This window comes from Macaca fascicularis, chromosome 3 (genome assembly GCF_037993035.2).
Source record: "Macaca fascicularis isolate 582-1 chromosome 3, T2T-MFA8v1.1".
NCBI lineage: Eukaryota > Metazoa > Chordata > Mammalia > Primates > Cercopithecidae > Macaca > Macaca fascicularis.
Window position 1 is genome coordinate 97,050,744 of NC_088377.1, and position 24,847 is coordinate 97,075,590.

At 40.2% G+C, this 24,847-nt stretch overlaps 1 protein-coding gene across 7 annotated transcripts in view; it reads right to left on the reverse strand.

The window, feature by feature from the left end:
- BBS9 (Bardet-Biedl syndrome 9) overlaps positions 1-24,847 on the reverse strand; it is a 489,942-nt gene that overhangs the window by 422,927 nt on the left and 42,168 nt on the right. For all 7 annotated transcript variants that reach the window (XM_045387644.3, XM_065542147.2, XM_005549820.5 and 4 more), the window contains one exon: positions 20,411-20,524. In XM_045387644.3, the coding sequence (XP_045243579.1) occupies positions 20,411-20,524 (114 nt within the window). The remainder of the gene's footprint in view (positions 1-20,410; positions 20,525-24,847) is intronic.

The window sequence follows — 24,847 nt, forward strand, 5'->3', positions numbered from 1 at the left end:
TAACATTATTTTATAGGTCTTGGACCAGAGATTTTATAAATGAATGCCATATATATGAGAAAACCCAACACAGGATGAGAGTCAATCCTACTATCCCCTTGATCTTCCGACTTCTCACTGTGGATCCATAAAAGATCTTAAAAACAAATGAGGGAAGTTCTCCAGTATTATAAAACACCTACACTTTAATGCCTAGGCAAGGAACGGGAGCCAGTACACCACAGAGATTCTTCTCTAACATTACACTCTAACATTTCAACCATATGTATGAGAAAATAGGGGCCATATGGTTCACTGGTGAGACATGGGCTATCAAAACATTATCCATTGATTCCCTGTGAGGAAAGCAGAGTTAATCTTTTATTAGCACTAACACCCCCACACAAAAAAGCAAGGCTGTGTTCTGGCTGTTCATTCACCCCAGCTGAGCATATCAGTTCACTCTCTGGATGGCAATCAAAGAAACCAGACAACTTTGGGAAGCACAGCCTCTCAGCAACCACATGTGGCCACTAATACATTTTCTTGGCAGATAAGAAAAAGGCTCCAGTTCAGACAATTAGAAGTTATTTGAAGGCTGAGGATCTGATTATCTAGGATTGTCTCAAGATGTAGCAAAATCTCAGAGTGGAGAGGATTTTTTTTTAATTTTTTAAAATTAAAATTAAAAAGATGTGGCAAAAGGCAACTGACTTATCCCTTAGTTCACTATTTTCTTTGGCAGGACTTTTATTCCAAAGAATTCCTGAATTTTTATTTATGTGACAATATAATCCCATACGAGCTTATAGAAGTCATTTTATGATTTAAAAAATATTCCACTATGCTCATATATATTATTGGTAAAAATCCATTCACTTCCTTTACTAACAATTATAGTCCAAACATACTGAACCTTTTATATACAGTATTTTTTTCCACCTCAGTCACAAACGTGAGACTACTGTGCTGTCAGATCTCCATAATCTATACTGTGCCGATATTATACCTAGACTCTGACATCAAATTTTCCTTGGTAAAAATTCTACTTTTCTGAACTTCCATTTGACTGAAAAAACAATCAAAGTAGAAAAATTGGAAGAATTAAAGGAAAATGAATTTTCACAGGACACAGAGAGAAGATAAAAGTGTTAAAGATGAAAAGATGTGTCTTTTACACTAAACATTAGAGAATTTAAGCAATTTTTTAAAACAAAAACGTTTTGATTTGTGGACATTCTCACAAATACTCGATAGTTCTGAATACCACATTCCAAGCTAAAAAGTAGGAAGAGTAATCTCTAGAAACACTGTTGCAATTAGATAAGAAAGTGTATTTCTACTAGTTAACTTATATACATGCCTATCACCAGCATATTGAGTAATAATGTGACTAAGGGTGAACTCAGGAGGCCCAAGTTACTCACCCTCACTTTACCACTATGGGAGACAGTGGCTACCATGACCCATGCCCTGTAATAGATACTTTAACACATTTGTTAAAGAGGAAAACAAAACTTAGAAGTTGGTTAGAATAATGGAACTGAGTTAACATGTGTTCTAAAACATAACCCCAAAGTCTAAAGTATATAACATCAGCCCTGCCCAATCACAGGTCTATTTTGGTTCAATAATTCAACAAACACTTATTTAGCACCCACTTTGTGCCAAAGACTGTGAAAGACACTAGATATGCAGTGATGAACAAAAGACACAGTCCCTGCCCTCAGTAAGCTTATAGAAAAACCTCACTCTCATTCCTTTCTCAGAATACACAGACCTTCTCTCTAACTAGGAAGGCAATTAAATAATAGGTAATATATTAGGAAGAACATGAGCTTTCAAATCAGATAGCTTTGGATTCAAATCAGATAGCTATGCCTGGGCGTGTCTGGAGGAACACCTTTATCTTCTCTGATCTCCAGTCTCCCAGTATGAAAAAAAATGGTGATTATGTTATCTCACTGGGCTAAATGCAATACCACAACATATAGAAGAGAATAAATACTAGCTCTCTCTCCACATAGTCTTCTCTATAAACAAATATAAAAATTCCTGCTAGATAATCAAGCTCCAGGAAACAGAAACATCAAAATTCTGCGTGGAAGAGAAGTTTCTAAGCTTAGAAGAAACAGAATAAAGTGTACAAGAAAGGAATGATCTGACCACATTAAAACACACAATTTAAAAGCCAAGAACAATCTGGAAAAAAGATATTCACATCAAATACAATGAAATTAATTTGTATGAAATAAGTCTACCAGAATTATTCAAACAACTGAACTGTTGAATCCACAGGAATTTTTATGATGAACATTCGTTTTTCAAATCCAGCATTGGGATTAGTTTTAAAGACCCTTTAAAAAATGTAACTTCGTGGATTAAACAAATAAATAAATAAGTAAATTACAGAAAATAGCAAACATACACCAATGGCAATGAAACCAAAGAAAGAACACAACTTTATACCACAATCTTTAAAAAATGGTGACCATAAAGCAGATGTTTCCAAGAATCTTCAAGATTTGGTGCATTTTGTGAAGCTGCTAAGTTCAAACTTCACATAAAGACGAGGAGGGGTGAGGCTGTGAATAAACCAAATTCTGAAAATTTCATTAAAATTCTCAAATTTATAGGAAGACAAATCCAGAAAGAGGGGGGTGGGGGATGTAGATGGCCCAGAGAAATGGAAATGCCCATAATACCGTAAGTTCTACCTTCGCCACATTCCTTCTGGTCAGAAAAGAAAAAATACAGATTTTATCATTTTGGTATTTTCTCTGCAAAAAGAAAAAAGCAGGAAAGGCCATAGACCATAAAAAATAGCAGCCAAGCTAAATAAATATCTCCAGCAATTATGATGAGTAGGAGAAGTGGAAGACAGGCAAGAGGAGGAATTGCCACGTGAAGCCTCACACACACCCACAGAGGACCAGAAGCAAAGTAGGGGGTGGCAAATGGAAACAGCTTCTAATGAAATACAAACAGGGGAAGCAACAAATGGCACTGACTCAAGGAAATCTGATGAGTAGTAAGAGAGAAGATCCAAAATCTAAGAATATCACTCAACCCTCCAAGATAACAGGTTACAGACCAACCAGGTAGTGTGACAATAATTCAAAATGCTTAGCAAAACCACAAAAGAGAGGGTTGAAGCCAAATCCTCCAGTAAGGCTACTACAGACAACCCTTCTTCCTCCCCATATATTCTCCACTGTCCCCAGATAGGTGATAAGCAGACACACTGCATGATATCCAGCCCTCAAAACAGTATGTCAGGAAGGAAAACAAATTCCTCTCTGATTGGGTAGGAAAGAAGGCAAGAAAAATTCACCAGCACCATGAAAAAGCAAACTGACCCAGACAGAGTGGGTAAAGCTTAGCTTGAGCAAGGTAAAGAGGCTGGCCTGGCAAATCCACAAACATACTACAAAAACAAAAAAGGCAGACAGACGGAGAAGGGAAGACAATATGCAAAAGACGGATGAAGAAAAACAGAACCAAGAATCAGAACAAAGCTCTCTAAAAACATTTCACACTACTGAGCAATTTAATAAGAATATGAATTAAACAAAACAAACACACAGTGACAAAGTGATATGGGAGGCTAAATAACTAAAACAACAAAAAAAGAACCCAAACAAAACCCTAACAGACAGATATATAGATACATATAGGAGATACCACATTACAATTGAGGGGCAGTTTGTTAACAAGTGAGAAATGGTTACGGCATCATTTACCAAATCTCCAACAACCAGTGAGTCATGTGACCAGTGAGTCACAGCAACCCAAATCCACATAATATGGATAGGACATAAAGGGATAGATCTAAAATGATTGTAAGAGACTACCTGCTATGGTCTGAATGTCATCCAAAATTCCTACGAAAATTAATTCCCATTGTGGTGGTATTGAGAGGTGTGGTCTTTGGGAAGTGATTAAGTAATGAGAGCTCCACCCTCATGAATGGATTAGTGCCTTGTAAAAGAATGGAGGGAAGTAGCTCAGGCCCTTTGCTCTTCTGCTCCTCTGTTCTTCTGCCATGTGAGGACACCAAGGTGGTGCCATCTATGAGGAACAGGCCCTCACCACACACTGAACCTGCTGGCACCTTGATTTTGGACTTCCCTGCCTCCAGACCTGTGAGAAATAAATGTCCGTTCTTTATAAATTACCCAGTCTCAGGCGTTTTGTTATAGCGACACAAATGGACTAGGACACTACATGTCAGGAAATCTCAGGTTTCATGGAACAAAAGTCATTTATAAGTATTATTCCAAGTATATAGACTGAAAAAGTAACCTGAAAAGCAAGTTAGAAAGAATAAGTAGAAAGCTTATGTGGGGTTCAAGAGGTCTTTCCCAGAATATAAAATGTGCACAGTTTTTATATTATTCTATGTATTTTTGCCATCTTAAAGGAAAGACAAGTTTTGATTTCAAGTGCACGAATTGCAGGTGAAATGTATCCATCACTAAATATTTAGGAATATCTTATAATATGCCACTTTTCCTATTTGCCGCTTGACCCAAATCACACAGGTTTTTTTCTGTCTTCTAGTAAATCCATATGTTTTTAATTAATACAAAATAAAGACCAATATTGAATAAATTATTCAACTGACTTCAAGCTATATGGATATAAAGTAAAGGCTTTTCCATTTAACATTTATTGTCATACCTTGCTTGCATCCCATTATACAGCACCAGACTTGACATGATAAATATACTTTTTCACTGGTTGGGCCCTTAAGGTGGTAAGATGGCTAAATTCCAGAAACTGTAAAATTACTCTAAAATTACTCAAGTTGGAACATTCTGGATTATATTCTACTGTACACATATATGTTTTCAGAGGTTGCTTTTGGGAGGTGGCGCTCAATCATTTACTTTTTTTTTTTTTTACTGGTCCATATGTTTTAAATACGCCTCTGTGAACAAGACTTTTATAACAAAGATATACACGTCCTCATGTGAAGAATACTGAAAGTGAGGAAAAGATAAAGTAAAAATCCTGACTTAGATTATTTCAAGTTTCAATCTCTTCTGTAAATAAATTGAGGCATGCTCCCAATTTTAAATATCTATGCATACCAAGCCTAAAATCATGACAAATGGTTTTGCAAAGCATTCAATTAAATTCAATTACAACAAATCCTCAAAATACAAACAAACATTTCAAGCAATTATCCCCACACAATGTACCAGAATGAGGCTGCATTCAGCCCAGGACAGAGCGCATCCTTTAACTGCTTAGGCCCTGCGTTCTCCAATCCACATACACACCTGAGAGCACACTCTCAAATCGCCACTGCTGGCCTCTCCTGTCAGTTCTAAGGTAGTACCACAGGGAGGTTCTAGTAGAGAAAGTGACACCAAAAGCAAGGTGGATATTTACAGTTTTTTGGCCACCCAGCACCTATTTCACTCTCTTTCGTTAATGCTATAGAACCAAGTTAAAGGTGACCCCTTTATATATTGACCCCATGTTGTTTACTTCTTCATTCAGACTGACCATTAACTCAAAGCCCACGGATACCAAATTCAAATTGTTATATCAATTGCTTTAAACATAGCCCAAATAATGATATTTTCAGCCATTTACAGAGTGCCTGTTTTGCAAACCCTGAAAAACTGCACCCAACATCCACTAGCTATAGGTAAAACAAACCCTGAGCATGTAAAAGACTGTATATTGCTGCTGCCCTCCCCAATCTTGCTTCTCGGCAACCTGGACACCTAAGCCCCACTCTGAGTCCTCTTTCCCCAGAAAGCTCCCTTGACCTCTGCCCCTTCTGGGTGGAGGACACCTCACTCTCTCTGGAAGGTCTCTTGCTGTAAGGGACCTCCTCTTGCATGCAATCCTGCCAAAGTACCACGCAAATAAAGCTTATTGTGTTCTACTGCCATCTGATAGCCATGTCTTTTTTCTTGATCACCCCCAAACTCCTCAGATTCACCACAGTTAATTATTCACTGATACTCCTCTGAAAATCCACCCTTCTCCCCTCTCCACTCTTACTCTTAGTGATAAGAGGACTTCCCACACCTGTGGCTCAGGCTCAAGTTTAATCACATTCCTTTGGTGGCAGTGATTGGTTGAGAGACGGCCCAACCAGAGCCTATGAGTTGGAAACAGACTTCTGTTGAGCCTTCTTGGAGGAAGGAAGACCCTCTTTTACATGGATTAGAATGTGACAAGTAAAGATTTAAAGCTGCTATAGCCATCATGTAACCAGGAGGAAATAGCCTATCTAAGGAAATGGAAACAAGAGATGAAAAGAGAGAAACCAGATCTGATTACAGAGAAGGCTCAAGTGACATTAGCCAGTCAACTTCCTATTCCTGCTTAAGCCAACTGTCAGTTGCAACCAAGGGAGTCTTCAGTTTTACCAAAGACAAGGTTGGAAAGAGAACAAAAGTACATCTAAATCCACATGAAAAAGCAGAATTATGGCCTCTGCAGGAAATGGGAGGTTTGGGTTTTTGATGGTAACATTTAACTCTTGAGTTGTGTGTCACCAGGTAAGCTCAAAATATAAATATTCCCATGTATTCTCTACTAAAAATACAAAATGTTATCCAGGCGTGGTGGCGGGTGCCTGTGGACCCAGCTGCTCAGGAGGCTGAGGCAAGAGAATGGCATGAACCTGGGAGGTGGAGCTTGCAGTGAGCCAAGATTGAGCCACTGCACTCCAGCCTGGGCAACAGAGCGAGACTCAGTCCCAAAAAAAAAAAAAAAAAAAAAAAAAATTCCCCATGTAAAACAAAGCTCTATAATCAAGAAAAGAAATTTTTTAAAGGAAAGCAAAGAAGTTTAAGACGTTGATAAAGATAAAAATTGAAGAAAGAGCCAGTCACGGTGGCTCATACCAATAATCCCAGCACTTTGAGAGGCCTAGGCAGGCATATTGGCTGAAACCAAGACTTCAAGACCAGCCTGGGCAACGTAGTGAGACCCTGTATCTATTTTTTCTTTTTTTTTTTAAGACAGAGTCTCACTCTGTCACCCAGGCTGGAGTGCAGTGGCTTGATCTCAGCTCACCGCAGCCTCTGCCTCCCAGGTTCAAGCGATTCTCCTGCCTCAGCCTCCTGAGTAGCTGGGACTACAGGCACATGCCACCATGCCCAGCTAATTTTTGTATTTTTAGTAGAGATGGGGTTTCACCATGTTGGCCAGGATGGTCTCAATCTCCTGACCTCGTGATCCGCCCACCTCAGCCTCCCAAAGTGCTGGGATTACAGGCGTAAGCCACCACACCCAGCCTCTATTTTTTTTTTTAATTAAAAAAAAAAATTGAAGAAAGAACCAGATGGTGGTATAATGGTGATAATTTCTAATAAAGTATTTCTTTTCCTTTTCTTTTTTTTCCAAAGGGTCTGACTTTTAATCTCATGAAGTATTAAACAGGCTTTTTCCCATAAACCACATATTTATTATGAAAAGAAGGCAATAATTCAACAGGGCTATAAAGCACAAATTACACGATGAGAAACAATGTTTTAAATTACAGGCACATCATAATTAAAACAACATAATTTTAAAAATAAAAATGGTGGCCAGGCATGGTGGCTCACGCCTGCAAACCCAGCACTTTGGGAGGCTGAGGCAGCCGGATCACGAGGTCAAGAGATCGAGACCATCCTGGCTAACACAGTGAAACCCCGTCTCTACTAAAAATACAAAACATTAGCCGGGCGTGGTGGCGGGCACCTGTGGTCCCAGCTACTTGGGAGGCTGAGGCAGGAGAATGGCGTGAATCCAGGAGGTGGAGCTTGCAGTGAGCTGAGATCGCGCCACTGCACTCCAGCCTGGGCGACAGAGCGAGACTCCATCTCAAAAAATAAAAAAATAAAAATAATAAAAATAAAAATGGGGCCAGGCACAAAGGCTCATGCCTGTAATCCTAGTGCTCTGAGAGGCTGAGGCAGGCAGATCGCTTGAGTCCAGGAGTCTGAGACCAGCCTGGGCAATATGGCAAAACCCCATCTCTACAAAAAATACAAATAGCCAGGCATGGTAGCGCACACCTGTAGTCCCAGCTACTCAGGAGGCTGAGGCAGGAGGACTGTTTGAACTCAGGAGGCAGAAGTTGCAGTGAGCTGAGATCGTACCACTGCACACCAGCCTGGGTGACAAAGCTAGACTCTGTCTCTAAAATAAATAAAATAAAATAAAAGTAAAAATGTATTCAAGTTAAATTTTTTCAGCAAAATACTATCTATGAAAGGCATTTGATTTACCAGATTAAGATTTCACCATGTGTTCTCAAAGACTTCTCCCGCCTTATAAAACATTTTCCCCTCTGGTTATGGCCTTAATTGCACCTAACCTTCATCACACCCAAACCCTTTACAAAGCACCTTTCCTTTGGGATTTCCATTTCTTCTCTATGGATTCCTCATTCCAGGGCAACATGACCAATGTTCCTACCCTTCTGTTAAAATTATTCTCCCTAAAATCACCAATGACTTGCAAATGACGAAATCCAACATTTTCTTTCCAATATTCCAGCTGCTTAACCTCTCAACTCTGGAGTCCTTCAGTGCCTCTTGGAATCTCTCCCTTCCCTCTCCTTCCATGACACCATGCTCTTCTGCCTCTAAATTGATATTCATTAATCTCTGTGCTAGTTCATCTTCCTATCCCTACCCTTAAATGTGTCATTCTCAACAAACATAGTCATAGTACTCTTGAAGAGTACTATATCCTTCTCCATTAAAGATCAGCTGGTAGCTAAAGAAGATAATTGTCCCTTACTGAGGGCTTTATGCTATAAGTTAAAAAGTCAATTTAGTAGCCCGAAAATAGCAAGGTTTTTTAAATCAAAGTATTTTTTTAAGTACTATAAAGTCTGAAAAGTAATCTTCTTGAGAGGACAAACTATCCCAGAAGGAATCTGAATGGTTCAACCTTTGGGCAACAAAGGCTAAAGACCATACTGAAAACCATAAAGTTGAAACTGGGAATTACTAATCTCTGGATTAAAGAGGATAAAAATGAAGGGCTGGAATTAAAAAGGTAACAGTACACCCCCCACTCTCATTTACTCCCCTTGCCACACACACACACACACACACACACACACACACTCACTCACCTACAGGGAGCTGCTCTAAATCCCAGGGCATCATTTTGTACATATTCATCTCGATCACGATTTACCTCATTATAATATAGTTAACTCTTCATCTTTATTACCCCTAGATTGTGAGCTACTTGAGAACATAAACTGTCTTTTTTCTTTTTTTACTTTTTCTTTTTTTTTTTTTTTGAGACAGAGTCTCGCTCTGTCACCAAGACTGCAGTGCAATGATGTAATCTCAGCTCACTGCAACCTCCGCCTCCCAGGTTCAAGGGATGTCTCCTGTCTCGGCCTCCCAAGTAGCTGGAATTACAGGAACCCACCACTGCGCCCAGCTAATTTTTTGTATTTTTAGTAGAGATGGGGTTTCACCATGTTGGCCAGGCTGGTCTCGAACTCCTGACCTCAAGTCTCCGCCCACCTCAGCCTTCCAAAGTGCTGGGATTACAGGCGTGAGCCACTGTGCCCAGCTCATAAACTGTCTTTTCTTTATCTGTCTATTCCAAGAAAACTAACACAGTGCTTGGGCACTCAGAATTCTTAGTAAATACGCATTGAATGGATGGAAGGGATGAACAGATGGAGGGACCAAGAGAAATGATGTAAGGGAGGAACAACACACCAGACTTGCTTCAGTCCCTGAAAGTGCCCAAGCACCTACAACAAACCAACAATTCCTTCCCAGTGTCCCTGTTACACACTAGAAAGATTCCTATGTATTATAAGGTTCATCATCTTCTCAAAGCCCAAGGCAAATCTGAGGTAACTGAGGACTTTGGATCAGTTACTACAGGGACTCCAAATCAGACTATGAATGAGGAAATTCTAGCTCAAATATCTTGATACTACGTAGACTACAAGAAGTATCTTATTTTGGCTGGGCGCGGTGGCTCACGTCTGTAATCCCAGCCCTTTGGGAGGCCGAGGCAGGCGGATCATGAGGTCAGGAGATCGAGACCATCCTGGCTAACATGGTGAAACCCCGTCTCTACTGAAAATACAAAACAAAGTTAGCCAGGCGTGGTGGGGGGCGCCTGTAGTCCCAGCTACTCGGGAGGCTGAGGCAGGAGAATGGCATGAACCCAGGAGGCGGAGCTTGCAGTGAGCAGTGATCGCGCCACTGCACTCCAGACTGGGCGACAGAGCGAGACTCCATCTCAAAAAAAAAAAAAGAAGTATCTTATTTTACTAAGTTAAGTATATGCAGCTGTTGACCTCAAAAGAATATTTTTTTCTTCATTCTACCACTGGCTTTCTGTCAATCAACATTAATGCTGTCCTTTTCCAAATATTATTTTGAAATGGAAAGTTTGTCTTTTTTTTTTTTTTTTTTTTTTTTGAGATGGAGTCTCGCTCTGTCACCCAGGCTGGAGTGCAGTGGCGCGATCTCGGCTCACTGCAAGCTCCACCTCCTGGGTTCAAGCCATTCTCCTGCCTCAGCCTCCCGAGTAGCTGGGACTACAGGCGCCCACCACCACACCCAGCTAATTTTTTGTATTTTTAGTAGAGACAGGATTTTACCGTGTTAGCCAGGATGGTCTCGATCTCCTGACCTTGTGATCCACCAGCCTTAGCCTCCCAAAGTGTGGGGATTATAGGCATGAGTCACTGCGCCCGGTCAAGTTTGTCTTAACTAGGTAAAATACCATGTTAACAACCATTGGAAATTTTAGTACCACAACGAAACAAAAATAAGAGAAAATCTGGCAAAAATATCATTTTGTTCTTTTTTTCAAAAACAAGTAGCGTTCAAATTACCAAAACAAATAAATTCCACCAATATTACTAACATATCTTAAATCTATTAAAATCCACCTTTTCAAAATTGATTTAATGTATGTCCAAACTGTAACTTGTCTGTGTTTATTTTGCAAGCATTAATTTGTTAAGAGCATGAAAAACAAAGATAAACTAATATTTTATTAGCACCCACAATCACATATTCCTTCAAAAAAGCAGCTCAGATTTAAATTTTAAAAAACAACAAACATTTTTAACTTCAAACACACTTCCCCTCTGCAAAAATAAATAAATGAAAGCCCAATACAACCAATTAATATTACAATTTTTGAAGGAACTTTAAAATTTTTTTGTACTTTTCTTACAAACCAAAACACCAACCAGAAAAATAAAACTGAAAAAGCAAACATATGACCCAGAAGTTGCTTAACATATTTCCCACAATCTGTGAAGAATCAAAGATATGCACTTAACTTTAGCCAAACCAAACTATACTCCATTCTGATAGGATAGTTTTTTCTGGGGAGGAGGTAAATTCACTCACAGCCCAATCAAGGAGGCAATTTTGTGTGATTAACACCAGAAACTTCCAGATGCAGAGAAGTTGGGTAGGAATCCTCCCTCCACCACTCACAGTTACTTTTTCAACCTGTAAAGTTCTTAGAACACTGCCTGATACAAAATAAGCATTTTGCAGACATAGGGCTACAGCACACCTCTAGATCACTGCAGCTTAGCATTACCTGGAATATTACTGGAAATTCAGAATTTAAGGTCCAATTTCAGACAAGAGTCAGAATCTGCATTTTAATCATGATCCCCTTATAATTCAAATGTAACTTAAAAGTTTTAAAAAGTTAAAAGGTTGAGAAGCACAGCTAGAAAGCACTTTTATATTACGTTCTGTTATCTGTTATAATTAACTGTCTTTTAAAAACCCACTCTGTTGTGCAACTCGAAGAAGTTAACATTTATTTTTAATAAAAGGCAAAGCATTATCATGGGATCAACATTCCTCCATTAGTGATTTCTTGCCATACCTTATTCTAAAGCAGCAGCAACTAAGGCCAAAAGTTATAGAGGACTGCCATCTAGTGTTAGTTCATTTTGATGCACACACAAAATATTGCACCCCTCTTCTCCCACTGCCTTTCCATACTTTAAATAGCACATTTGCTTAAAACAGTGTTGGGCTTTAGTTTTGTTTAATTCCTTTATTGAGACATGATCACCAAACAATAATTCCATAAGATGCCATATGAAATAGAGGAAAGTAGAAAACAAGGATTTTTAGGTTTCTTTTTTAAATAAGATCAACTACAGGGAAGTTTTCCAATTAAAAGAATCACCCACTCCCTCCTAGAAAGGTGCACATTAAATACACATTAAAGACATCAAGCTTAGAAAGTGGGTTTTCTTATGAAATGTACAAGTCTTGGAGTCTTACTTTCTTCTTCCTAAGTTCTATACTTTTTACAATTTATTTATACAGTATTTAAGGAAGAAAGCTACTTTCATATTGGAAAAAAACATTTTACAAGTGTCTGACTTAATAACTCAACCTCTCCACTCTATCCTAAGGAAATAATCAGAAATGTAGATAAAGATTTATGTAAAAAGATGTTCATTCATAGCTTTGTTAGAAGCGTCGGAACCAGAGTGACTCCATCTTGAATAGGGCCTGGGTAAAATGAGGCTGAGATCTACAGGGCCGCATTCCCAGAAGGTTAGACATTCTAAGTGACAGGGTAAGACAGGAGGTTGGCACAAGGTACAGGTCACAAAGACCTTATTGATAAAATAGTATGTGGTAAAGAAGTCGGCCAAAACCCACCAAAACCAAGATGGCGACCAAAGTGACCTCTGGTTGTCCTCACTACTCATTATCACTAATTATAATACATTAGCATGCTAAAAGACACTCCCACCAGTGCCATGACAATTTACAAATGCCATGGCAACATCAGGGAGTTACACTGTATGGTCTAAAAAGGGGAGGAAACCTCAGTTCTGGGGAAATTGCCCACCCTTTTCCTGGAAAACTTATGAATAATCCATCCCTTGTTTAGCATATAACCAATAAATAATCATAAAATAGCCAATCAGCAGCCCTCAGGGCTGCTCTGCCAATGGAGTAGCCATTGTTTTATTCCTTTAGTTTGTTAATAAACTTGCTGTCACTTTACTCTATGAACTTACCCTGAATTCTTTCTTGTTTGAGATCCAAGAACCCTGTCTGGGGATATGGATCAGGACCCCTTTCCAGTAACATTTTCCTGGCCAACCATGAAATAACGGTATGATGGAGACTACTGACCCTAAGGATATAAACTGCAGAATCCACTGGCTGACTTTAGAGGCCCAATTTAGAAGATTTAAAGTCTCTCCTAAGACGGAATGGGTTAAAGGCCCCTCTTAATAAAAGGTGAGGATTCTTGACAAACGGGTTTGACACCCAACTTAGGAAGGTTAGAGTCCTTCTTAAGATTTAGGGGGTTAGGCCGGGCGCGGTGGCTCAAGCCTGTAATCCCAGCACTTTGGGAGGCCGAGACGGGTGGATCATGAGGTCAGGAGATCGAAACCATCCTGGCTAACACGGTGAAACCCCGTCTCTACTAAAAAAAAATACAAAAAACTAGCCGGGCGTGGTGGCGGGCGCCTGTAGTCCCAGCTACTTGGGAGGCTGAGGCAGGAGAATGGCGTAAACCCGGGAGGCGGAGCTTGCAGTGAGCTGAGATCCGGCCACTGCACTCCAGCCTGGACGACAGAGCAAGACTGCGTCTCAAAAAAAAAAAAAAAAAAAAAAAAAAAAAAAGATTTAGGGGGTTAGAGGCCCCTCTCAGTAAAATCCCTTTGGTTAAAAATGAATTTGGCATTATGGGATGTTAACCGCTATTCTCTTTGGATTAATCTGCCTTGCACTCTTTGCTGATGGCTGTGGGTTACAGGATTAGGCACGTATGGGATCACCAGACATGGGCAGCTTTTCTTTCTCACCAAAAGGGGAAACTTGAAAGCTGACGGGACTGCTGGAAAAGATCCCTTAGCGACTGACAAGCAACCACCTGAACTTTTGTTTAGTGTCACTGCAATGGGTGGGTCTTTCTCTGGCTTCCCTGAGCTCCTCATCTTCCCACCCCACTGCAGGCAATGCTTTTCTCCCTTCCCTTTCCTCTCTCTCTGTGTGCAAGCTGCTTGAAGGAATGGTAAAAATCACTACCTCTTGCAATGTTTTAATTAATGAGAAAAAGGGTTTGTGAGGCTGGTCTTAAGCTATAAGACCATAAAAGGAGTACCTCTTTATGACACATAAGCCCGCTGTTCAAGCCAGCCCAGCAAACTAGTCAGTTACAAACTTTGCTGCAGGTTCCTGAAACAAACAAACAAAAAAACTGGATGAAGTTTCCTTCTTGTCTTGGTTTATGTCCCGGGGAGCTTGACCTTTTAAGTACATGGCAGTACTTTCTCTTGTTCTCAGCCAGGACAGGAATTTTGGAGTTTATGTCAGAGCTAGCTCTAAAAATTATCTCAAGCAGTTAAAAGCCTTTGCAAGCTCAAAACTGACTGCTCTAGGCTCCTTCTGGGAAGGGCAATGGAAACTGTCCAATGCTGTAGCTTCGTAACTAAGGCTTATCGGTTTCACCTGTGAGGTTACTTTTGGTAAAGTTCAAAAGCCAGAAATATTGCCTGTTTGGCCTGGTTAAAGTAGAGTAACAAGAGGCTTATAAGGAATTTTTTTAAAGGACACTATGGTTAAAAGTCAGCTTACTTAAAAGCACATATCCAAGTTATATGTACATTTTAAAGGCCTTTATTTTTTTTTCCTCTTCCCGGATTGTTTTTTTCTGGAAAAGGGGATTGTGTCTTTTCTTGTCAGTCAACTGAATTGTTTTTCTCCATTTTGTCTTCTTGACACTCTTGATGCACACGAGAGGACCTAAGATAATATCTAACAGCTTGGGACACCTTAGGAAGAATGGAGGAGGTACTGCAGACCCCATTTTGGGAGGGAAAAAAAGGACTTCTGTTTCCCTCATGGAACCCCAAGAATTGAAAATAGATAGATCCCTCTCACATTTTTTACTTTTGGGGGTATTAGAAATTACTTCACATTATGAGAGATTTCATGTGTAATAACTAGGTGGGAAATACACTTTGGGGGATAGCTAATGGAAGTTATGGGGGGACACTCAGCTTTTTCCATGTTTGGATCAGAGAAGCATGCTCCTGGCCACCTAGAAGGTATGAAAATGTCCCCATCCCCTACTGAGAGATAAGACTCCCATGGGAGATGGACTGATACCCATCCCTTTTTTGGGATCCAGGATCTGGTATAAAAATGGAACCCTTAATTTTGGGGGATCTGTTTCGTCTTGCACCTATACCTGTTTATTAGGGTTAGAAACTGAATGCTTTAAAGGGAAACTTAGAAACTGGCAAATGAAAAATCTTACAACTACTGGATCTTCTTTTGTCTATGTATTTATATGTGTTGTGTGTGTGTTATGTTTATACATATATATATATAAGTTCAGATTAATTGGTTTAAAAATAATAAGCACTTAAATATTGTTAAAAAAATTAAGACTATAATGCCTTTTAGTTCACGTTACTTAAGTAATCTTTGGGAAATAAAAACACAGCTTTAAGATTATTAGTAAAATAAAGACATTTGGTCTAAATTAGGCAGGTCAGATATTAGGTTTGATAAATGCTTTAAGGTCATAAACTGCTTCTTTGACTCTTGAAAATTGTTCAACTTAACTACTGTGGAGCCATTAGATTTTAAGTAAGGCCTGGGGACATGTGGAGTTAGCCACATCCCCTAACTATACATGAAAGAGTCAGACATTATCTGCACTTCGGTCTGGTGCCCTAGGCTCCACACTTGGTACATAATTAAAATCATGTACTCACCAGGTTTTTCACCAAAAGTTAAGTTTCTAAGAGTTAACAGTGTAACATGTAATTGAGACTACTAGAGAAGCAGTTTTATATGCAAGGTATGTAAGGAAAATGAAATGTGCTCTTGAAAAAGGATTATAAGAAGGCATGGGAATGTGGATTTTTTTCTTTTTGCCTACTTTACAAGGTTAAGGGATTATTTTTTGTTTTGTTTTGTTTGAAACGGAGTCTCGCTCTGTCACCCAGGCTGGAGTGCAGTGGTGCAATCTCGGCTCACTGCAAGCTCCACCTCCCAGGTTCCCACCATTCTCCCTCCTCTGCTTCCCGGGTAGCTGGGACTACAGGCACCCGCCACCACACCCAGCTAATTTTGTTTTTGTATTTTTAGTAGAGACGGGGTTTCACCATGTTAGCCACTATGGTCTCGATCTCCTGACCTCATGATCCGCCCGCCTCGGCCTCCCAAAGTGCTGGGATTACAGGCGTGAGCCACTGCGCCCAGCCAAGGACTGTTTTAAGTTAGACGGGAAAAAGCCAAAGGTTTGAATAAGTTGTGGAAGGTCGGTGAAGAATTAATCTCATAAAAGACATTCTGTGCATGAACATATTGGCTAAAGTTAAAGGTGTATTATTCCGTTTTTCCATAAATTGAACACTGGAATAAAAGCACAACAGGTTTTTCTTAAAGCACTGATCTGCTTTCTAACAACAACAACAAAAAAGGTATAAAGGGTTATATACAAGGTTTATAAGAATCTTATGATCAAACTAATTAAAATTGGATCGTTTCGTCCATAAGGTTTTATCAAGAATTGGGTTTGACATCAATAATGTACTAATGCAAAGATGAAAACTGGCTTTCTGTCTCAAACAGGATTTTCAAGTTATATTAAAAACAATAAAAGATTTGGCTGAGCGTGGTGCCTCATGCCTGTAATCCCAGCACTTTGGGATTTCCAGGTATAAAGAAGTATATAGAAATGTCTCACCTATTACTCTCTAGAGGTTTCCTAGGGCTATTAGGTTCAATTTCTCGTATTAGAAATGTCTTGCCTATCCTTTAGTCCCATCTGCTGGAGGCTCCTTGCACCCTTCTTGCACTTCGTCCACTCTGGCAGCTCCCCTGGAGGAGATCTAAGTCCCTCTTGGCACCGGCATGCTGGTACAAATCCCACGGCAGGATCCGCCCTAAGCCATATGAGGTGAGCACGGAATCACAGATAGGACCCACTCACTCCACACAGCAGTAGTGCTTAGTACCACTCACACAAGCAGCACCACAAGTAGGAGTGCTTGTGATCATTCACACGCACATTCAGCCCCTCAATATCGCAAGCAGCAAGGAAATACTTTGTCGCCTTTATGATGTGTCTTACCTTGCTCTGTGCACACAGTTACCTGGTTGCCGCAGTATGTGATGATCCTTTCCCCCAGGTCGCCAGCCAGTTTCTTTCTGCATTGCTGAGAGTCTGGTTTTATTCGTCACACCGGGTGGGTCCCCAGTCTGTCACCCTTAGGCTACCGCAACAAGGCAGTGGGACATGTCTCCCCACAAGAGGCAACCGGAGACCCGTTCTCCAGGGGAGACCACCAGATTGTTACAAACAAATGCTTGTTCCTCTGTGCCGAAAAGAAGAACTAGCGCTCAGATAAAGAATTTTCTCGGCTGGGCGCAGTGGCTCACACCTGTAATCCTAGCACTTTGGAAGGCTGAGGCGGGAGGATCACGAGGTCAGGAGATTGAGACCATCCTGGCCAACGTGGTGAAACCCCGTCTCTACTAAAAATACAAAAATTAGCTGGACGTGATGGCATATGCCTGTAATCCCAGCTACTCAGGAGGCTGAGGTAGAAGAATTGCTTGAACCTGGGAGTCGGAGGTTGCAGTGAGCCAAGATCACACCACTGCACTCCAGCCTGATGACAGAGCAAGACTCTGTCTCAAAAACAAAAAAGAATTTTCTCAGCAAGGTAATTTTGTATCTATAGAAGGGTGCGACTCGCAGATGGAGCAATGGCAGGAATACACCTGAACAAGGGAGAGGAAGGGATTCTTATTCCTGACGCAGGTAGCCCCTACTGCTGTGTTGTTCCCCTATTGGCTAGGGTTGGACTGCACAGTCTAAGCTAATTCTGACTGGCTATTTTAAAGAGAACAGGCGTATGAGCCAGAGTGGCAGGGTGAGCAGTTTGGTGGGAAAGATGGTTATGGAACAGGTAACTAAAGGTGACTTAGGTCAGAGCAGGCAACCAGGGTGACTGAGGTCAAAGCAGGGGACCAGGATAAATCAGGACAGAGCAGGTGACCAGAGGAACAGATGTAAACTACTGATTAAAACTGGTGGAAAAGGCTATTTACTGAAACTACAAGGAAGTTAAACTTTAAAATGGAGGTCAAAGAACTGAACATACTGACAGACTGATTCTTTGAAGAGAAATTTAGAACTCACTGTATCCAACAGGGTTAACTTGATCTGATAATAAAATTAAAAGTACACTGCAATCTGTATAATAGCAGTCCCCAACCTTTTTGGCATCAAGGACCAGTTTTGTGGAAGACAATTTTTCCACAGACCAGGAAGGGGGAAGACTCGGCACATTACGTTTATTGTGCACTTTATTTCTATTATTATTACATTGTAATATATAATGAAATTATCGTACAACTCAACACAACGTAGGATCAGTAGAAGCCCTGATCTTGTTTTCCTGCAACTAGATGGTCCCATCTCGGCATGATGGGAGACAAGGACAGATGATCAGGCATTAGATTTGCATAAGAGCACACAACCTAGATCCCTCGCATGCACAGTTCACAATAGAGTGTGTGCTCCTGTGAGAATCTAATGTACCCGGATCTGACAGGAGGTGGAGCTCAGGCTAATGCAAGCAATGGGGAGTGGCTGTAAATACAGATGAAGCTTTGCTCTCTCACATCCTGCTGTGCAACCCAGTTCCTAACAGGTCATGGACCACTACACGTCTGTAGCTCGGGGTCTGGGGACCCCCGCTATATAACATTTGATGTGATCTAAAGAACCACTGTTATGCTATCAAAAAACACTTTTATTTGGCCAAAGCACTTTTTTCTCATGTCATAATTTTTTTATGATGTATGGAATTTAGCAATTTGCTTCTTGGAGATTCGGTAGGGGAAAGTGAATTGAAAATAGCTAATTAAACAAGGGAGGCCTAGGTTCCCGAATCAGGTCAGACATTTTTTCAAAGAACAGTAAAAATCAGTTCTAAAAGCTGAGGAAGCACTTCACTGACAGACTCTCCTCTCATCTAAATTTCTCTCTTCACCTTACTCTAGATACCTCCTTATTGTTCAAGTAATCCAAACATTCCTGTTACTCGAGCAGTCCTCCCACCTAACCAGGAGTTTTGTTTCATATCACTTCAGTTATGCAAAATATTTATTTGCACATCAACACCAAAAATATCCCTGATGCTGCTTGGTATACTCAAATTCAACTATTCCTTGTCTTTGGATGTATTAATACAAAATAACTGAGTTCACACAAACAAATCATACTTCCAAAATAAAGTCATTTTCTCATGTTGCTAAGGAAAAATATAATCCAACAGCTAAACAATAAACTCATAAAACATGAGTTCAGGAAGAGCTAAGATATTATAAAATCCCTAGTTACATGCTCTGCTGGTGGCACAGGAACAGATACATACACACAGAGTCACACAATCACATGGGTAAGTGTCACCACCTGGCTTCCTATCCTCAATCCAGCACCACCAGCTCCTCTACCACCCTGTCATGGTGCAGGGAGAGAAGGTGGTTTGGAAATAAGAGCCCTCCCATGCCAACAGCAAGAGTGTACACAAGCAAGCACCAAGCCCTGGTGATTCTGGAAGCTCTGAGACTGAGTGGACACAATGAGGGTGGCCTTTGTGCTAATTAGAAAAAGACACCCCTCTGCCAAGGTGGGAGGAACCCAGTCTCACTGAGCCAGTACTAGATAAAGGTGATGTCTTTGTGAAACATAGAAAAATCACCCCTTCCTCTGGGTAGGTTTACTCCAAGCCAGAAAGCATGGCTTGATGAGCAAGATCAAGTCTGTATTTCAGCCCCACATTCCCCACTCTTCCAGCTGCCCTGTGCAGAAACAACCCACACAACCCTGTGCAGCAGCCCTGGATATGGGTAGAGTGGAGAGAGGTGTTTGCAGCTTTATCCTGCCTGTAGCAGGTAGAGCAATGATTTCCCATCAATGAGGTCAACCATTTTTTCCACTGAGAGAGACAGTCAGGTATCACAGTTCCAACACACACAAAAAAAGCTCAGTTTCAGTCAGCTTATACATAAAAGAGAAAATCTGTAGAAAAGGCAGTTTTAGAAATGTTTCTATAGACCACATAAAAATGTGCTGGTTATATAAAAATCAAAGACATCCAATGTTTAAAGTTTTCTTTTTTTATTACTTTGATTGGGTATTTGGTCTCCCATCCGAGTAGTAACCAGGCCCGACCCTGATTAGCTTCCAAGATCAGACAAGATCAGGCACGTTCAGGGTGGTATGGCCATAGACTTGCTTGGGCATTTGGATACAAAGGTTTCAATAAAATGTCTATTTTAACTCTTTCTGAGAGTCAAACCACTTAATCCTCTGTTTTATATGACCAAATATTCTAAATCTGTCACTTGAAATAGCATACTCATGATTAAAAGCAAATTACCTTTTATACCACCAAATGATCCATAGGTCATATTGCAGGCTGTTCTCTGAAGATTATGTTCATACATCAATTTCATCTGATATTGGTTCCCATGTTCCACATTACCCAAAGTTCCTAAGGAAAAGAAAAAGGATTACTTTGTATTTGTGTACACTAAAAAGCTTAATTTGTTCTCATCCACTACTCCAATTCTAAGTAATTCAATTTTAGGGAAATTATAATGGCAAAGCACTAAAATATTATGTATTATGAAAAATTAGCATACTGATGACACAGAAAGCCAGTACAGTTAAAACAATTTACATCTCAGCTAAACTACACCATAAGACAAAATACTACCCTGGAGGACATTTTATATTCTATTTTTATTAGACAGATTATATCTGAGTAAAGTGTAATTATTTAAATAACAACAAAACCCTCTAATTTCAGCTCTGAAATAAATAAGTTATCTGCATTTATAAACACTAATAGAGCAAAGAAATGACTCAAAGTGTCTAAGAAAAAAAAATCCCCAATACTTTCAAGCAATTAATGTTCCTGCCCCAACTCTCAAAATACTCAAGCCCCTAATTATATTCCAATTAACTGAGAAATTTTCTAAGCTTCCCTCAAGAAGTAAATAGGAAATTTTTTTTCTTCTTCTTCTTTTTTTGAGATGGAGTCTCATACTGTCACCCAGGCTGGAGTGCAGTGGTGCGATCTCCGCTCACTGCAAGCTCCACCTGCCTGGTTCACGCCATTCTCCTGGCTCAGCCTCCCAAACAGCTGGGACTACAGGTGCCTGCCACAACAACTGGCTAATTTTTTGTATTTTTAGTAGAGACGGGGTTTCAACGTGTTAGCCAGGATGGTCTCGACCTCCTGACCTTGTGATCCGCCTGCCTCAGCCTCCCAAAGTGCTGGGATTACAGGCGTGAGCCATCACACCTGGCCAGAAAATGTTTTTATTTGAAGTCTGCCAAGAAGAATCTCCTTCCAAACACAGAAAAATACTCTGCATTTAATAGACTGCATGTGCTTCCTTTCTAGTTCTTTCCAAATGAGAAAAGAGTATTTGTCTGTATTTTATAGATATAGAGCAAGAATATTATGATTAAAAGATGTGTTAGAAAGCAAAAGGATTCAGAAAGCAACTTTCTCCATAAAGAATCATCATTCGTTAATCCAAAATGTAAAAGTTAAGGAAAAGTTTAAATTATCATAAAGCAAATGCAATAGTCCTCAAACTGGGTAGTACTCAATCACTAAAAACATCTAAATATATATGTATGTGTACTTATTTATTTATAAATTTATATAGGAGCATTTATTTGTTTTGGGTTTGTTTATCCAGAAGAATTTACCAACATACACTGAGATTGTAAGAATATATTTTTACTTCCATTTCAGAATAGAAGCACCCTAAGTTCAAACAAAATTTACAGAAATTTCCCCAAAATTACACAGTACTCAAGGTAGAGAACTGAGTATTCAAACCAGACCTTTAGAACCTAAACCAAATCTTTAGAACCAGGCACTATGTATTGTATCCTGCTGCCCAGTTGTCCACCATTTAACAACTTTCAGGGAATGTGGTCCTCGCACTCTGTAAAGATTTTACTCTCCATGGATCCTGTCAATGACAATTTCCCCAAAGAAAACAGTTTCAAGAATATGTCTTTTCCACTGCAGGGTACCAGAATATGCCACCTCAAACAGGACTCTTTGGCATATGGATTATTTTGAGCTAAAGGTCATAGGGAACTAGCCAGAAAAGCTCTATAAACAGGTCATCATTTAAAAAAGAAATCTCCATTTATTAAAAAAAAGTCTCCCCCACCTGTATCAGGAAGAGGCGTACCCTTAGCTCTTTTCAGTTGAGAAGGCCTCAACTTAAATCACCGTAACAAACTTTACTAAGCAACCCCTGTTTACCACACTTTTTCTGGTCACCTTCCCACAATTTGCCTTCTGCGTAAAGAAGCCCAAAACCCATTTTCTTTCATTTCACCTAAAATGCTATGTTAGCCCAAGGTCCAACTACCCTTTTGAGTCACTCATTGTGGAATACTCCCATGTGTACATGAGCAATGCATATGTTAATAAATTTCTGCTTGTTTTTCCTCTTGCTAATTAGTCTTTGGCCAGTCTAATTTATAAAGCCCCAGCTGGAGAGCCTAAGATGAGTAAAGATTTTTTTTTCCCTCCCTTTTGCCTTTCTCAGCCTGGCCAATCATAGTAGCTGACATTCAGCCAATCATAGGCAGCCAAGTGATGAGACCATGTTCAAGCAAAGTAAATGCTGAGCTGCCAGGAATTAAGCTGTTTCTATACCTCACTTGCATTGTCTATCCATAAATGTTGCCTGCTCATGTTGAAGAACAGAGCACTCTGAACCTCCTCTGGTGGTTGTGAGGGCTGCCCAACACCTGAGGTATATTCTTTGCTCAATTAAAGTCCATTAAATTTAAATTGCCTTAAGTTTGTCTTTTAATACTCAAAAGAAGAAAAATCATCATTGGAGGATTTCTTGAAGGAGAATCATTTCTATTCAGTTCCATGTTCCATGCCCCCTACAAGTGGTTAATTAACAGTAGTTTTTTGTTTTGTTTTGTTTTGTTTTTTGGAGACAGAGTCTCACTCTGTTGCCCAGGATGGAGTTCAGTTGCTCTATTTCCACACACTGCACTCTGACTCCTGGGTTCAAGCGATTCTCCTGTCTCAGCCTCCCGAGTAGCTGGGATTACAGGCACCCGCCACCACACCCGGCTAATTTGTGTATTTTTAGTAGAGACAGGGGTTCCCCATGTTGGCCAGGCTGGTCTCAAACTCCTAACCTCAGGTGATCCACCCACCTCGGCCTCCCAAAGTGCTGGGATTATAGGCGTGAGCCACCACGCCCGGCCAACAATAGGTTTTATACACCAATAGAATAAGAAACAAAGATAAAGGCTTAAATTTGCCTGCTGACCTTGATGGAGGATGAAGGCTTTCTGGATTCTAAATGGTAGTAAAATCAGTGAGGTGCCAGGAAGCTGAGGAGGAAGCACAACCAAACCAGCCACACGGGTGAGGGAAACACATACGGTATTAACCTGAAGAGAGTTCTAGCCTCCAAGAAACCAGAAAAAGCAGCTCCAGGAGTCACCTGGTTTATCCCTACAGAAATTGCAAATTCATTCTGAACTGTTAAATCAAGGTTAGCCTAAAGCTGCCTCCTTACATATTTTAAGTTCAGCCTAAAAGTTTCATCTGTACATAGTGAACTATAACATTAATGGAGGTGTAAACAGACTGTAACCTTCCCTTGTGCCAATCATCGAGTTTTGGTCAAAGGTGGCCAACTGATCAAATTGTGTTCAAATGGGCTGAACGCTGAGTTGTAACCAATTTAGCTGTTTCTGTACCTCATTCCATTTTCTGTACATCTCTTTCATTTTTCTGTCTATAAATCTTCTACTACATGGCTGCACTGGAGTCTCTCTGAGCCTACTCTGGCTCAAGAGGCTGCCCAACTCACAGATTGTTCTTTGTTCAATTAAATGCTGTTAAATTTAATTTGGCTAAGGTTTTTCTTTTAACAGATGGTGTCAGAAGTGGGATCCAAAGTAGAGCTTCTAACAACCCCCACGAGAGCTGAGTGACCAAGCGAGGTACCCACTAGGCCTATTGTGCCCATTGCTCTCTCACAGCAACTGGGGATCATGGTAAGTTCTCTCTCAGATTCAGAAGCTCCACATATTTGTGTTTTGAGCTCTCCAAGTTTCTTTGAGCAAATTTCTGATCCAGACTGGGTTTGGAAGTCATGGCAGAAACTGGACTGGGTCTAGGATCAGACTGAATCCAGTAATTATCTTGTATCCAGTTGGGGGCTTCTTATATCTGACTAGGTCAAAAAGAAACTGGTAGTAAATGGAAATATTGCAGGGCATATAAACTTTGGCTTTTGGAAATTTGCAGAAATTTCTGTGTTCTACTCCCTTTGTTTCATTTTTCTTGCACAATTAGGTAGGGAAAAGTCATTGGCTAGGTTGACCAAGGAGGTCTGAGAGCCAAAGCCAATATTTGAGGTAAAAATGGGAACTTTAGTTTCTGAAGAACTGAGTACCTTCCAGCTTACATGTGCATAAGTATTAGGCCCCAGCAGCAGCAAAGTCTTACAGAAATGGCAAAATCTTACTAAAGATAAGTTACAAATGTGGAGTGTTCCAAATGAACAACACTGCACCAAAGATGTACATTTGAAAATAAAGATACCCCAAAGAGTCTCATCTAGGGATGCCTATTGACCTGCAGAAGCTTCTAAAATTTTTCAATTTTTTTTCTTTTTTGAGATGGACTCTCACTCCATTTTTGTATTTTTAGTAGAGATGGGGTTTCACCATGTTAGCCAGGATGGTCTCAACCTCCTGACCTTGTGATCTGCCCCCCTCAGCCTCCCAAAGTTCTGGGATT